Genomic DNA, 15,503 nt, shown 5'->3' with positions numbered 1-15,503 from the left:
ATGTGCAAAGCACTGTTCTAAGCGCTGGGGAGGTTACAAGGTGATCAGGTTGTCCCACGGGGGGCTCACAGTCTTCATCCCCATTTTACAGATAAGGTAACTGAGGCCCAGAGCTCTCCCCCTGCCTCTCTCCCCATCGCTTCCCCTACCTCTCTCCCCATCTCTCTCCCTACCTCTCTCCCCTCTCCCCTCTTTTCCCCTGCCTCTGTCCCCGATCTCTTCCCCTGCCTCTCTCCCCCCTCTCCCCATCGCTCCCCCTGGCTCTCTCCCCTCTCCCCATCGCTCCCCCTGCCTCTCTCCCCTCTCCCCATCGCTCCCCCTGCCTCTCTCCCCTCTCCCCATCGCTCCCCCTGCCTCTCTCCTCTCTCCCCATCGCTCCCCCTGCCTCTCTCCCCCTCCCCTACCGTTTCCCCAGCCCCTGTCCCCCCATCACTCCCCCTGCCCCTCTCCTCTCTCCCCATCGCTCCCCTGCCTCTCTCCCCTCTCCCCCATCGCTTCCCTGCCTCTATCCTCTCTCCCCATCGTTCCCCCGCCTCAGTCCCCTCTCCCCATCGCTCCCCCTGCCTCTCTCCCCATCTCTTTCCCTGCCTCTCTCCCCTCGCCCCCATCGCTCCCCCACCTCTCTCCCTTTTCTCCCCCTTCCTCTCTCCCCTCGCCCCCATCGCTCCCCCACCTCTCTCCCTTTTCTCCCCCTGCCTCTCTCCCCTCGCCCCCATCGCTCCCCCACCTCTCTCCCTTTTCTCCCCCTTCCTCTCTCCCCTCTCCCCATCGCTCCCCCACCTCTCTCCCTTTTCTCCCCTTCCTCTCTCCCCTCTCCCAAATCGCTCCCCCTGCCCCTCTCCCCTCTCCCCATCGCTCCCCCACCTCTCTCCCTTTTCTCCCCTTCCTCTCTCCCCTCTCCCAAATCGCTCCCCCTGCCTCTCTCCCCTCTCCCCATCGCTCCCCCACCTCTCTCCCTTTTCTCCCTTTCCTCTCTCCCCTCTCCCAAATCGCTCCCGCTACCTCTCTCCCCTCTCCCTTCCCCTGCCTCTGTCCCCCCATCTTTTCCCCTGCCCCTCTCCCCTCTCCCCATCGCTCCCCCTGCCTCTCTCCCCTTCCCCTGCCTCTCTCCCCTCTCCCCATTGCTCCCCCTGCCTCTCTCCCCTTCCCCTGCCTCTCTCCCCATCTCTTTCCCTGCCTCTCTCCCCCCTCTCCCCATCTCTCCCCCTGCCTCTCTCCCCTCTCCCCATCGCTTCCCCTGCCTCTCTCCCCCCCTCCCCATCTCTCCCCCTGCCCCTCTTCCCTCTCCCCCATCTCTCCCCCTGCCTCTCTCCCCTCTCCCCATCGCTCCCCCTGCCTCTCTCCCCATCTCTTTCCCTGCCTCTCTCCCCCCTCTCCCCATCTCTCCCCCTGCCCCTCTCTTCCCTCTCCCCATCGCTTCCCCTGCCTCTCTCCCCCCCTCTCCCCATCTCTCCCCCTGCCCCTCTTCCCTCTCCCCCATCTCTCCCCCTGCCTCTCTCCCCTCTCCCCCTGCCCCTCTCTTCCCTCTCCCCATCGCTTCCCCTGCCTCTCTCCCCCCTCTCCCCATCTCTCCCCCTGCCTCTCTCTCCATCGCTCCCCCTGCCTCTCTCCCCATCTCTTTCCCTGCCTCTCTCCCCTCTCCCCCATCGCTCCCCCTGCCTCTCTCCCTTTTCTCTCCCTGCTTTTCTCCCCTCTCCCCATCTCTCCCCCTGCCTCTGTCCCCCCATCTCTTCCCCTGCTTCTCTCCCCATCGCTCCCCCTGCCTCTCCCCCCTCTCCCCCCATCGGTCCCCCCGCCCCCCCCGTCCCCTCTCCCCGGCCCCGCCCCCCTCCCCCCCCCCGGCTCCCGGCGGCGGGCCGGCCCGGAGGGGGTCCGTGGGGTCCGGGGGCGCCCAGCGCGCCCCGTCCAGCGGGCGATCGATGGGGCGGGGGGGGGGGGGGTGGCGGCGGCCTGTGCGCAGGCGCCGTGCGGGCTGGGACGGAGGGGGGGGCGGGCGGGGGGCGGCTCGGTCACCTCCCTCCGCCTCCGCCCCTTCTCCCCCCCGGCCCGCTCGCCCCACCCCGTCCCTTCCCCCGACCGGGACTCAGTGTCAGTGTCAGTGTCAGTGAGTGAGTGAGCGGGAGCGCATCTCCTGGGGGGCGGGGGCGGCGGGGGGCGTCCCGCTGGCGGGGTCCCCGTCGGGTCCCGGCCGACTGTCCCCGGCCCTCGGGGGTCCCCGGCGGAGGGGCTCGGGCCGGCCGGGACCCCTGGCCGCGGCCACGGGGACCGGGGACGGGAGCTGGCAGCGCCCCCGGACGGGGGTCGGCGCATGGCCCCGGCATGGAGGGGCCGCCGGGCCGGGAGCGGGACCGGGACCGGGGCCGGGATCGGGAGCGGGAGCTGGATCCGGACCGGGATCGGGAGCGGGACCGGGAGCTGGATCGGGGCCCGGCCCCCGCCGCCTGCGAGGACGGCTTCGACTGCCCGGAGCTGGAGTCCCTGTTCGAGCGGTACAACGTGCGGCTGGAGCAGCGGGCGGCCCTGAAGGCGCTGGGCGTGCTGTGCGCCCTGACGGCCGGCCGGGCCCTGGCCGCCCTGCTGGCCGCCGGGCCCGGGCTGACGGTGGCCCGGGGCTCGCAGCCCGCGCACTGCCTGGTCTTCGCCGGCCTGCTGGTGGCCGTGGCCCAGGCCAAGTACCTGCGGGTGGCCCAGCTGAGGCGGCTGGCCCGGCTGGCCCTCCTCTTCTGCTTCACCTTCGCCGTCCTCTGCTGCCCCTTGGGCCCGGCGGTGGGGGGCCCTGCGGGGGCGGGGGTCCCGGCAGCGGGGGTCCCGTCCCGCGGGCTGTGGCCGCTGCTGCTGGTCACCTTCGTGTCCTACGCGCTGCTGCCCGTGCGGACCCCGCTGGCCGGGCTGTTCGGGCTGCTGGCGGCCGGCTCCCACCTGGTGCTCACGGCCGCCTCCGCCTCCCACCTGGTGCTCACGGCCGCCTCCGGCCCCGCCGACCCCCAGCGGCTCTGGAGGACGGTGAGTGCCGGCCCGGCTCGGGCTCCCTCCATCCCTCCCCCCGCCCCGGGCCGATCCCCGGTCATCCCCGGACCCCCCTTCCAGCCCCCTCCGCCGAGGCTCCCTAGAAATCCCCCCCCGCCCCCCCAAGCCCTCCTCCAACCTCCTCCTCCTCCCCAGCGCCGTCCACCTCGCCCTCCTCCGCCCCAGCCCGGCTCCCCGATCACCCCCGGGCTCCCTCCACTCTTCTCCTCCCCGATGATCCCCGGGCTCCCCCCCCCAGCCCGGGTCCCGATCATCCCCCAGCCCCCCTCCATCCTCTTCCCCCACATTGGTCCCCTGCTCCCCTCCATCCTCCTCCCCCCCCCCCCCATCCCGGGTCCCCGATCATCCCCGGGCTCCCTCCACTCTTCTCCTCCCCATTGATCCCCGGCTTCCCTCCATCCTCCTCCCCCCACGTTGATCCCCTGCTCCCCTCCATCCTCCTCCTCCCACATTGATCCCCGGCTCCCCTCCATCCTCCTCCCCCCACATTGATCCCCGGCTCCCCTCCATCCTCCTCCCCCCACATTGATCCCCTGCTCCCCTCCATCCTCCTCCCCCCCATCCCGGCTCCCCTCCATCCTCCTCCCCCCACATTGATCCCCGACTTCCCTCCATCCTCCTCCCCCCTCCCATCCCGGCTCCCCCATCACCCCCCTGCTCCCCTCCATCCTCCTCCCCCCACATTGATCCCCTGCTCCCCTCCATCCTCCTCCCCCCACATTGATGCCCTGCTCCCCTCCATCCTCCTCCCCCCCATCCCGGCTCCCCTCCATCCTCCTCCCCCCCATCCCGGCTCTCCAATCATCCCCGGACTCCCTCCACTCTTCTCCTCCCCATTGATCCCCGGCTCCCCTCCATCCTCCTCCACCCCATTGATCCCCGGCTCCCCTCCATCCTCCTCCTCCCCATTGATCCCCGGCTCCCCTCCATCCTCCTCCCCCCACATTGATGCCCTGCTCCCCTCCATCCTCCTCCCCCCCATCCCGGCTCCCCTCCATCCTCCTCCCCCCCATCCCGGCTCTCCAATCATCCCCGGACTCCCTCCACTCTTCCCCTCCCCATTGATCCCCGGCTCCCCTCCATCCTCCTCCCCCCACATTGATCCCCAGCTTCCCTCCATCCTCCTCCTCCCCCCAGCCCGGCTCCCCTCCATCCTCCTCCCCCCAGCCCGGCTCCCCGATCATCCCCGGCCCCCTTCCACCCTTATTCATTCATTCAATTGTATTTATTGAGCGCTTCCAGGGTGCAAGGCACTGTACTAAGCGCTTGGGAAGTACAAGTCGGCAACATATAGAGACGATCCCTACCCAGCAACGGGATCACCCTCCCCCCGTCCCCAGCCTCCCTCCACCCTCCTCCCCCGCATCGATCCCCGGCTCCCGAAACTTTCCTCCTCCCTGTCGCGGCTTCCCTCTCCCTCCTTCCCGGTTTTCCTCGACTCCCCCTCCTCCTCCTCCCCGGGATCCCCCGGCTCCCGGACCTCCTGACTCCCCCTCCCTGGCAAGGACCCCACCGAAGGGGCCGGGAGTTTGGGGGCAGGGCCACGTGGTCGCCGCAGTCTGCTAATGATAATGATGGTATTTGTTAATAATAATAATGATGGCATTTATTAAGCGCTTACTATGTGCAAAGCACTGTTCTAAGCGCTGGGGAGGTACACGGTGATTGGGTTGTCCCACGGAGGGCTCACAGTCTTAATCCCCATTTTACAGATGAGGGAACTGAGGCACAGAGAGTGACTTGCCCAAAGTCACACAGCTGACAATTGGCGGAGCCGGGATTTGAACCCATGACCTCTGATTCCAAAGCCCGGGCTCTTTCCACTGAGACACGCTGCTTTCCGGCTCTGTTTTAAGCGCCGGGGTAGATGCAAGATAATTGGGAGGGACACAGTCCCTGCCCCACTCGGGGCTCAAGGTCTTAATAATTCCCGTTTTGCAGGTGAGGGAAGGAAGGCACGGAACAGTGAAGTGACTTGCCCAAGGTCACACAGTAGCCAAGCCGCCGGGACGGTCGGTCGACGGTAGCCAGGAGAACATGTTTGTCCAGGTGCAGTCTAGACTGGAACCGCGTTGTGAGCAGAGACTGTGCCTGTTACATTGTTAGAGCGTAATAATAATAATAATGTTGGTATGTGTTAAGCGCTTACTATGTGCCAAGCACTGTTCTAAGCGCTGGGAAGGTTACAAGGTGATCAGGTTGTCCCACAGAGGGCTCCCAGTCTTCATCCCTATTTTCCAGATGAGGTGACTGAGGCCCAGAGAGGTGAAGTGACTTGCCCCAAGTCACACAGCTGACAAGTGGCGGAGCCGGGATTTGAACCCGTGACCTCTGGCTCCAAAGCCCGGGCTCTTTTCCACTGAGCCAAGCTGCTTCTCTAGTAGTCTCCCAAGCGCTTAGTACAGTGTTGTGCCCCCAGTAAGCGCTCAGTAAATCGGATTGACTGCCTCGGGGGGCCCACCTGCAGTCAGGTCTGGGGCTCGGAGGTGGCCCCTGGGCCTGCGGCGGAGGGCTGGGGCACTGCCCCCGGGGTGAGGGATGGGGGGCAGGGGGTGCCATCCCCCCAGCTCTGCCCTGCTCTATCCAGCCCTGCCCTGCTCTTCCTTGGTCTATCCTGACCTGTTCTGCCCTCCTCTATCCAGCCCTGCTCTGCCCTATCCTGCCCTGCTCTTCCTTGGTCTATCCTGCCCTGCTCTGCCCTGCTCTATCCAGCCCTGCCCTGCTCTTCCTTGGTCTATCCTGTCCTGCTCTGCCCTGCTCTATCCAGCCCTGCCCTGCTCTATCCTGCCCTGCCCTACCCTACCCTGCTCTTCTTTGGTCTACCCTGTCCTGCTCTGCCCTGCTCTTCCTTGGTCTATCCTGTCTTGCTCTGCCCTGCTCTTCTTTGGTCTATCCTGCCCTACTCTGCCCTATCCTGCCCTGCTCTTCCTTTGTCCATCCTGTCCTGCTCTGCCCTGCTCTATCCAGTCCTGCTCTTCCTTGGTCTATCCTGCCCTGCCCTACCCTGCTCTGCCGTGCCCTTCCTTGGTCTATCCTGCCCTCCTCTTCCTTGGTCTATCCTGCCCTGTGTGCCCTGCCCTGCCCTATCCTTCCCTGCTCTATCCTGCCCTGCTCTGCTCTTCCTTGGTCTATCCTGTCCTGCCCTTCCCTGCCCTGCTTTGTCCCCCTCTGTTCTTCCTTGGTCTATCCTGCCCAACTCTGCTCTGCTCTGCCCTGCCCTGCCCTATTTTCCCTGCTTTATCCTGCCCTGCTCTATGCTGCCCTGCCCTATTCTTCCCTCCTCAATCCCGTCCCGCTGTGCCCTGCCCTATTCTGCTCTGCCTTGGTCTATCCTGCCCGATTCTGCCCTGTCCGCCTGTTTTATCCTGCCCTGCTCTATCCAGCCCTTCCCTGCTCTTCCCTGCCCTGCTGTTCCTTGGTTTATCCTGCCCAACTCTGCTCTATCTTATTCTTCCCTCCTCCTCTGCCCTGCTCTGCTCTTCCTTGGTCTATCCCGCCCAATTCTTCCCTGCCCTGCCCTACTATACTCTTCCCTGCTTTATCCTGCCTTGCTCTATGCTGTCCTGCCCTATTCTTCCCTCCTCACTCCTGCCCTGCTGTGCCCTACCCTATCCTGCTCTTCCTTGGTCTATCCTGCCCGATTCTGCCCTGTCCTACTACACTCTTGCCTGTTTTATCCTGCCCTGCCATATCCAGCCCTTCCCTGCTCTTCCCTGCCCTGCTCTTCCTTGGTTTATCCTGCCCAACTCTGCCCTGCCCTATTCTTCCCTCCTCCTCTGCCCTGCTCTGCTCTTTCTTGGTCTATCCAGCCCAATTCTTCCCTGCCCTGCCCTACTATGCTCTTCCCTGCTTTATCCTGCTCTCTCCTGTCCTTTCGTATCCTATCTTTCCTGTCCTGTCCTGTTCTGTCCAGTCCTGCCTCCCTCTGCAGCATCTATCCTCAGGAAAGCACAGCAGCATTCCAAGGCCCAGCCCAGGCTCCTTTTGCTGCCGCTGCTGCCGCTGTCACCACCGCCAACGTGTCCCCCCGACCACAGGGGTGGGCGTTATTATAACCCTACGGCTGGCTTCTCTTCACCCGGGCCATGCTGGAAAGGGGTGGGGGATTTGTTTTGAATTTTTCCTCTGGAAGCAGTAGACAGAACATGGTCGGTTGAGGGTGGTGGAATAAGTGAAGTGTCTTTTCCGCACTCGAGAAAGGAGAACCGAGGCTTCGCATCCTCGTGGGCACTCTTGCGCTTCTCCCGGGAGGGACCGTGCCAACCAAGCTGGGATTTATGCGTTTCATTCACTCGTTCGATCGAATTTATTGAACGCTTACTGTGTGCAGAGCACTGTACTAAGCGCTTGAAGTCGGGTTGGACACAGTCCCTGTCCCACGCGGGCCTCACGGTCTCAATCCCCATTTTCAGATGAGGTCACTGAGGCACGGAGAAGATAAGTGACCAGCCCAAGGTCGCACAGCAGACAAGTGGAGGAGCGGGATTAGAACCCACGACCTCCTGAACCCCCGGCTTGTGTTCTATCTAGTAGGGGCTGGGATTCCATCAGTTTCCTCATCTGAATCTTTTGTGGATGTGTGGGTCGAACGTCCATCGGCTGAGGGTCAACTCCTCTCCCTAAGAGAATTCCTCCTGACGAGGGGATGCTGGCAATCCCATTTCACCTCTGTCACTTCCCTTCCTGCCACAGCTCCCCATCCTCACAGACAGAGATCCAGTGAACACATTCTGTCACATGCATGCACCCCAATATTCATAATAATAATAATAATTATCTGGGCACAGGCACAAGATTCCAAATGAAGCCCAAGATATCAAATTTATTGGGAAACCGAGATATATATAGAGCGAGAGAGAGCGAGAGAGACAGAGGAAGAGAGACCTACCCTGAAACACATTGTTCTCGGCTCCACTGAACTGATCTGGGTCACAAATACAGTTGCGTGGAGGGGCCGGGAGAGTGGGGCTGAGGAGCAGAGGATAAAGGCTAAAAAAAGAAGGGTTAAACCAAGCTTTATGATTTACCCAGATAATCCGATGATCTATTTTTAAATGTCTGGTTTGGCATTCACATTAAAAACAGCAACTACAATACCAAGGATGAGTCTGTAGGTGTGTAAATGTAGTGTCTTTTTTTTTTTAAGAAAACAACCTAATCTAATCCAAAATTCCTCTAATGTGGAATATAATAATGATGGCATTTATTAAGCGCTTACTATGCACAAAGCAGTGTTCTAGGGGCTGGAAAAAGGATTTTATGGAACAGACAGGAAGACATCAGAATTATGGGGGGGAGAGGGGAAGTGAGTTCATGAAAGAAAAGACACTTTATCCCAAGAGGTACGCCACGATAGGGAAGCAGCGTGGATCAGTGGAAAGAGCCCGGGCTTGGAGTCCGAGGTCATGGGTTCTAATTCCGCCTCGGCCACTTGTCAGCTGTGACTAACAGAGAAGCAGCGTGGCTCGGTGGAAAGAGCCCGGGCTTTGGAGTCAGAAATCATGGGTGCAAATCCCGGCTCTGCCAATTGTCAGCTGTGTGACCTTGGACAAGTCACTTAACTTCCCTGGGCCTCAGTTACCTCATCTGTAAAATGGCGATTAAGACGGTGAGCCCCCCGTGGGACAACCTGATCACCTTGTAACCTCCCCAGCGCTTAGAACAGTACTTTGCACATAGTAAGCGCTTAGTAAATGTCATTTTTATTATTATTATTAAGACTGTGAGCCCCACATGGGACAACCTGATCACCTTGTACCCTCCGCAGTGCTTAGAACAGCGCTTTGCGCGTAGTAAGTGCTTCACAGATGCCATCATTATGATTATTATTATTCTGGGCTCCGTTTTTTCACGGTTTTAGTAAGCGCTTACGACGTGCCAAGCACTATACTAGGTGCTGGGGTAGGTACTGGCTAATCAGGTTGGACACAGAATCAGTCTCACATGGGGCTCACAGTATTATCAACAAAAACGTTCAGTTCGTGTCTCCCCATTCCTCAAGAACCTCCCGTGGCTGCCCGTCCACCTCCATTTCAAACTGAAACACCTCACCGTCGGATTCAGAGCACTGTCAGTTTACCCCATCCTAACTCACTTTTCTAATCTCCTACTGTAGCCCAGCCGGCACAGTCCGCTCCTCTAGAGCCAGTTTTAATAACTGTGGCCCAATCGCGTCTATCTCTCCACCAACACCTTGTCCCCGTCCTCCCCGTAGCCTGGAACTCCCTCTCCCTCCATATAATAATAATGATGGTATTTGTTAAGCGCTTACTATGTGCGAAGCACTGTTCTAAGCGCTGGGGGGGATACAAGGTGGTCAGGTTGTCCCACGAGGGGCCCACAGTCTTAATCCCCATTTTACAGATGAGGGATCTGAGGCACAAAGAAGCAAAGTGACTTGCCCAAAGTCACACAGCTGACAATTGGCGGAGCCGGGATTTGAACCCATGCCCTCTGACTCCGAAGCCCGGGCTCTTTCCACTGAGCCACGCTGCTTCTCTACAGGCCATATGCCACTCTCTGCACCTCCATAGCATTACTATGGTTCCCTCTCTAATCCCAGCTCTGCCACTTGTCTGCTGTGTGACCTTGGGCAAGTCACTTAACTTCTCTGTGCCTCAGTTACCTCACCTGTAAAATGGAGATGAAACCACGTGGGACAACCTGATTGCCTTGTATCTACCTCAGCGCTTGACATATAGTAAGCCCTTAACAAATACCGTAATTATTATTAAATTTTTAGAGAAGCAGAGTGGCTTAATGGAAAGAGCACGGGCTTGGGAGTCAGAGGTCGTGGGTTCTGATCCTGTCTCCACCACTTGTCAGCTGTGTGACTTTGGGCAAGTCACTTCACTTCTCTGTGCCTCAGTTACCTCTTCTGGAAAATGGGAATTAAGACTGTGAGCTCCACGTGGGACAACCTGAAATCCTTGTATCTACTCCAGCTCTTAGAACAGTGCTTGTCACATAGTAAGTGCTTAATAAGTACCATCATTATAATTATTATTATTAGTATCTCCTCCAACAAGCCATCCCCAATTAAGCCCTCTTTTCCCCGACTCACTCTCCCTTCTGTGTCATCTGTGACCTTTAGCCATTTGAATTTCACCCCAACCCCAACCCCACAGCACTTATGTACATATCTTTAAAATATTTTTTAAAAATTACTTATTTATTCATATTAATGTCTGTCTCCCCCTCTATACTGTAAGCTTGTTGTGGGCAGGGAAGGTGTCTGCTAAATCTGTTGTTTTGTACTCTCCCAAGCACTTAGTACAATTTTCTGCACGTATTAAATGCTCAGTCAATACGACTGATTAATCCCCATTTGATTCGTAGAACGTTTTTGGGAAAGAGGAAGGAAAGGGCGGAAGGAAAATTGGACGGATATTTTTCTTAAAACTTTCTGCCCAATCTGTTCATGTGAAATTTGCCTGGCAACTGAGTTGAGCGAGCCATCAATTAAACGAGACCGGCAATTGTGCGGTGCTAGAGTGATTTTAATATGCTCATTTCAGAAAGAATATTTAGCTGGATAAGCGTTTTGAGATTACTACGGAGTAGGGTGGAAAAGATTGAGCCACCCGAATGATGGATTATAGTGCTAGCTTTTGGAATACTGTCGCTTGGAGCCCCCCGTCCTTTCTCCCATTAGGTCTCAGAGTGCACTGAGGAGGCAGGGGGCAGAAGGGAAGCACATTGCTCAGTTCATTCATTCAATCGTATTTATTGAGTGCTTATTGTGTGCACAGCACTGTACTAAGCGCTTGTGCGCGAAGATTTTTTGAATGCAGGACCCAGTTACAGCCAGAGCATCCTCAGACTAAAAGTAACGTTGTACCTACAGGTGGTGGTCTCACTGGGCACTGTGGGCTTCCCCACCCACATTAAGCCGGTGATTTTCCGGGATTCCTGCTGGGCTTGTCCTCCCTGTGGAATGCCCTCCGTGGTTGTACACTTAGAAACCGTCCCCGCTGACGACTTGGCCCCAGCAGACAGAACTGGGGCTGGAACCCAAGTCCTCTGAGTCCCCGAGTGGTGATCTTTACCCTAAACCAAAGTGGGGCTACTAAGATACACTATGATGCATTACAGAAGCAGCGTGGCTCAAAGAGAAGCAGCATGGCTCAGTGGAAAGAGTCAGAGTCAGAGGTCATGGGTTCAAATCCCGGCTCCGCCAATTGTCAGCTGTGTGACTTTGGGCAAGTCACGTAACTTCTCCGTGCCTCAGTTACCTCGTGTTTAAAATGGGGATTAAGACTGTGAACCCCCCATGGGACAACCTGATCACCTTGTAACTTCCCCAGCGCTTAGAACGGTGCTTTGCACATGATAAGCGCTTAATAAATGTCATCATCATTATATTTTCAAGTGTTTAGTACAGTGCACTGCACAGAGTAAGCGCTCAAGAAATATGATTGAATGAATGAATGAATACACGTGATTGTTAGGTTCCATTTCAGAACCTATCCCGACTAGATGACTGGCACCTCTATCACACTTCCCTCCCAACTTCCCCACTTCTCTGGTTTATTCCCCAACCCTATTTGGAGGGACTTTCCTGCCCCTCTGAACCTCAACTTGGCCCCTACCTCCCTTTCTCCCCATCCTCTGCTCCAGGAAACATTTTTCACTTCGTTCTGAGCATCAGGTGCGAGCTTGAATGTGGCTAGCTGTATCTAGTCACCTTTTCTGTCCCCATCCCTGCCTTAGTCCCAGTCAGGAAAGAGAAAGGATAGAAAGGGAAAGGTGGCACGATGGCTTCGGCAGCCGTGTCTTGGGATACAGCTCCTGCCCCCGTCCTGCTTCACCCACTTATCCCGCTTCACATTTCCCGTCCCGCTTCTCCTTCCCCATTCCGCCTTGCAGAACTCATCCTGCCTCCTGTGTCCTTAAACTGCCTCCTATGTTCTTATAATAATAATAATAATAATAATAATAATAATCATGGCATTTATTAAGTGCTTACTCCATGCAAAGCATTGTTCTAAGCGCTGGGGGGGTTACAAGGTGATCAGGTTGTCCCACAGGGGGCTCACAGTCAATCCCCATTTTCCAGATGAGGGAACTGAGGAACAGAGAAGTAAAGTGACTTGCCCAAAGTCACACAGCTGACAATTGGCAGAGCCGGGATGTGAACCCCTGACCACTGACGCCAAAGCCCGGGCTCTTCCCACTGAGCCACGCTGCTTCTTATCCTGCCTCGCTTCTCCCTCTCCTCCTTCGCGGACCCCATCCTCGCTCTCATCCTCCATCCTGTTTCCATCTCGGTGATGGGGGCTGGGAGGTGAAGCTACAAGAGGGAATGGGAGTGGTACTGTGCAAATGTGCTCATGGGGAGAGGGAGTTCAGTACAGCTGTGGATTCAGTGCTTGACCTGAGGCTTAGGAGAAGCAGGATTTTCCCAGCTATGCGCATGGGCGGTTTCAGTGGCAGTGGCACACATGGTTTGGGAAGCGACGGGAGCCACGGGAGAGGCATATGCTGCTGGGGGGGAGGGGAGTGATGGTGGATGGATGGTGGTAACCAAAATGACGTGGGTGGCTGAGGTGTGGTTGTGATGATGGCCTCGGTGGCACATTTGAGTTGGGGGGACAATAGGTACCACAAGACAGGCAGACCACCCCTCTCCCCCACTTTTAACATTCCCTTCCCAAACAAAGCCCTCATTCCCCCTATTTGCCCTCCCTTCTCCATTGCCTGTGAGCTTAGATCTGTACCCTTTCACACTTGATTCATACATTCATTCAGTCAGTCGTATTTATTGAGCGCTTACTGTGTGCAGAGCACTGTACTAAGCCCTTGGAAAGCCCTTGGGGAAGCAGCGTGGCTCAGTGGAGCGAGCCTGGGCTTTGGAGTCAGAGGTTATGGGTTCAAATCCCAGCTCCGGCCTTCCTCCCTTCAAGGCCCTACTGAGAGCTCACCTCCTCCAGGAGGCCTTCCCAGACTGAGCCCCTTCCTTCCTCTCCCCCTCGTCCCCCTCTCCATCCCCCCATCTTACCTCCTTCGCTTCCCCACAGCACCTGTGTATATGTATATATGTTTGTACATATTTATTACTGTATTTATTTATTTATCTTACTTGTACATATCTATTCTATTTATTTTATTTTGTCAATATGTTTGATTTTGTTCTCTATCTCCCCCTTCTAGACTGTGAGCCTGCTGTTGGGTAGGGACTGTCTCTATGTGTTGCCGACTTGTACTTCCCAAGCGCTTAGTACAGTGCTGTGCACACAGTAAGCGCTCAATAAATATGATTGATTGATTGATTGATTGATTGTCAGCTGTGTGACTTTGGGCAAGTCATTTAACTTCTCCATACCTCAGTTACCTCATCTGTAAAATGGGGATGCAGACTGTGAGCCCCAAGTGGGACAACCTGATCACCTTGTATCCTCCCCAGTGCTTAGAACAGTGCTTTGCACATAGTAAGCGCTTAATAAATGCCATTGTTATTATTACAATTCAGCAACAGAACTTGATGTTCACCACACCCCCACAGCACCTACTTACATATCCTTAAACTCTGCCATTTCCCCTATAATAATAATAATAATAATGGTGTTTTTTAAGAGCTTACTATGTGCAAAGCACTGTTCTAAGTGCTGGGGAGGTTACAAGGTAATCAGGGTGTCCCAAGGGGGGCTCAGAGTCTTAATCTCCATTTTACAGATGAGGTAACTGAGGCCCAGAGAAGTTAAGTGACTTTCCCAAAGTCACACAGCTGAAAATTGGAGCCGGGATTTGAACCCATGACTTCTGACTCCAAAGCCCATGCCCTTTCCACTGAGCCACGCTGCTTCTCATCTGCCATTCAATCGTATTTATTGAGCGCTTACTGCGTGCAGAGCACTGTACTGAGCACTTGGGAAGTACCAGTTGGCAACATAACATTCATTTTCATGTCTGTCTTGCTCTCTAGAACTCTTCAGGTTTACCAGTTTTGGTGAATTGGTACTCTCCTAAGCAGTTATTTCAGTCTTGCCGCTCAATAAATACTGATGATTTGATTGATGTGAAATCCATTTCTGGCCCAAATGACTACAGCACAGTGTCAGTGCTGAGCCATAAGCTCCAAGGACCAACAGGGATTTGCCAAGGTGGCCACCTCAATAGCCACTGTGGTTTGCCACTTAATTTAGCCAGCTAATTTCAGGATTTTTCTGTTAAGTCTGCCTGTCAGTTGAGATGTCCTGGGTCATCCTTTAGTTAGACGTGTTTAGCCATGATGGAATAGCCACAGCAGACATTTTCCTGGTTCTGCCTGTTTCACCCTTCCGGAAAAGTAAGAGGAAGAGAACCGGGAAGAGGTGGGTTGGGAAAGGGAGTTTGAATTAAGTGGGCAGGGGTTTCGCTGGATATAGCCAGAGATGGGTAATGATTTGAGGCATGTGAGGAGTGTAGAAGTGGCTGAATGACATTTAGAAAGATGATCTGGGCAATAAAGGGAAGTATATTTGGAGAAGGGAGGGGATGGAGACAGGGAGATCAGTGAGGAGCTGATAACGTCATCTAATTGGGAGATCACTCAGTCCAAAGTGTTTATTGTGTTTCTACACACTGAGCATTCTCCATGCTTGGGAGAGTTGCATTTAGTAAGAGATACCTGTCCACTTGTTTTGTTTTGTTTTGACTTGTTTTGTTTTGTTGTCTGTCTCCCCCTTCTAGACTGTGAGCCCGTTTGTTGGGTAGGGACCATCTCTAAATGTTGCTTATTTGTACTTCCCAAGTGCTTAGTACAGTGCTCTGGACACAGTAGGTGCTCAATAAATACGATTGAATGAATGAATACAATCCATGGTCCGTGCGGGAGGGTAGAAGGAATGAACAGTTCACAAATACTTGAAGGAGGAGAAAGAGACGATGCTCTCTCTCTTGCTAGCCGAAGTAGAGAAAGACAAATAAATGAGCAATAGTAAGTTAATATAAATTGAAAAAATGAATTAACGCTAAGGGCGACTCTTGGATAGATCTGCTTTGGAAAGGAGTAACTTCATTCGAGGAGTCAGATTTTCAGAAGCTTTTGGAAGATGGGAAAAGCTGTGGCCTGGTTGATTTGAAAAACTTAAAATCTATCAAATGGGGATTAAGGCTGTGAGCCACATGTGGGCCAACCTGATTACCCTGTATCTCCCCCAGCGCTTAGAACAGTGCTTGGCACATACTAAGTGCTTAACAAATGCCATTATTATTATCATTATTATTATTATTATTATTATTATTATTATTAAATGGGAGGGATTTCCATGCAAGAGGAGGAGGATGAGCTAAGGATCAGAGGCCAGAGAGTCAATAAAGTGATGTTCGAGGCCACGGGAATTAACAGTCTGGCCTAGTGGAAAGAGCATGGCCTTGGGAGTCTAAAGACCTGGGTTCTAATCCTGGCACCGCCACTTGCGTGCTTTGTGACCTTGGACAAGTCACGTAACTTTTCTGGGCCTCAATTCCCTCATCTGTAAAATGGCGATTAAGGT

The 15,503-nt window shown here is 55.6% G+C and overlaps 1 protein-coding gene across 1 annotated transcript in view; it reads left to right on the top strand.

Annotated features, from left to right (window-relative positions):
- The first annotated feature begins 2,319 nt into the window (after nucleotides 1-2,319).
- ADCY1 (adenylate cyclase 1) overlaps nucleotides 2,320-15,503 on the top strand; it is a 424,494-nt gene continuing 411,310 nt past the window's right edge. Inside the window, exon 1 of the mRNA XM_038760089.1 lies at nucleotides 2,320-3,003. Coding sequence (XP_038616017.1) covers nucleotides 2,320-3,003 — 684 coding nt within the window. The remainder of the gene's footprint in view (nucleotides 3,004-15,503) is intronic.

The sequence above is a fragment of the Tachyglossus aculeatus genome, chromosome 18, assembly GCF_015852505.1.
Source record: "Tachyglossus aculeatus isolate mTacAcu1 chromosome 18, mTacAcu1.pri, whole genome shotgun sequence".
In the NCBI taxonomy this organism is placed as follows: Eukaryota; Metazoa; Chordata; class Mammalia; order Monotremata; family Tachyglossidae; genus Tachyglossus; species Tachyglossus aculeatus.
This window is presented reverse-complemented; position numbering and strand designations above follow the sequence as displayed.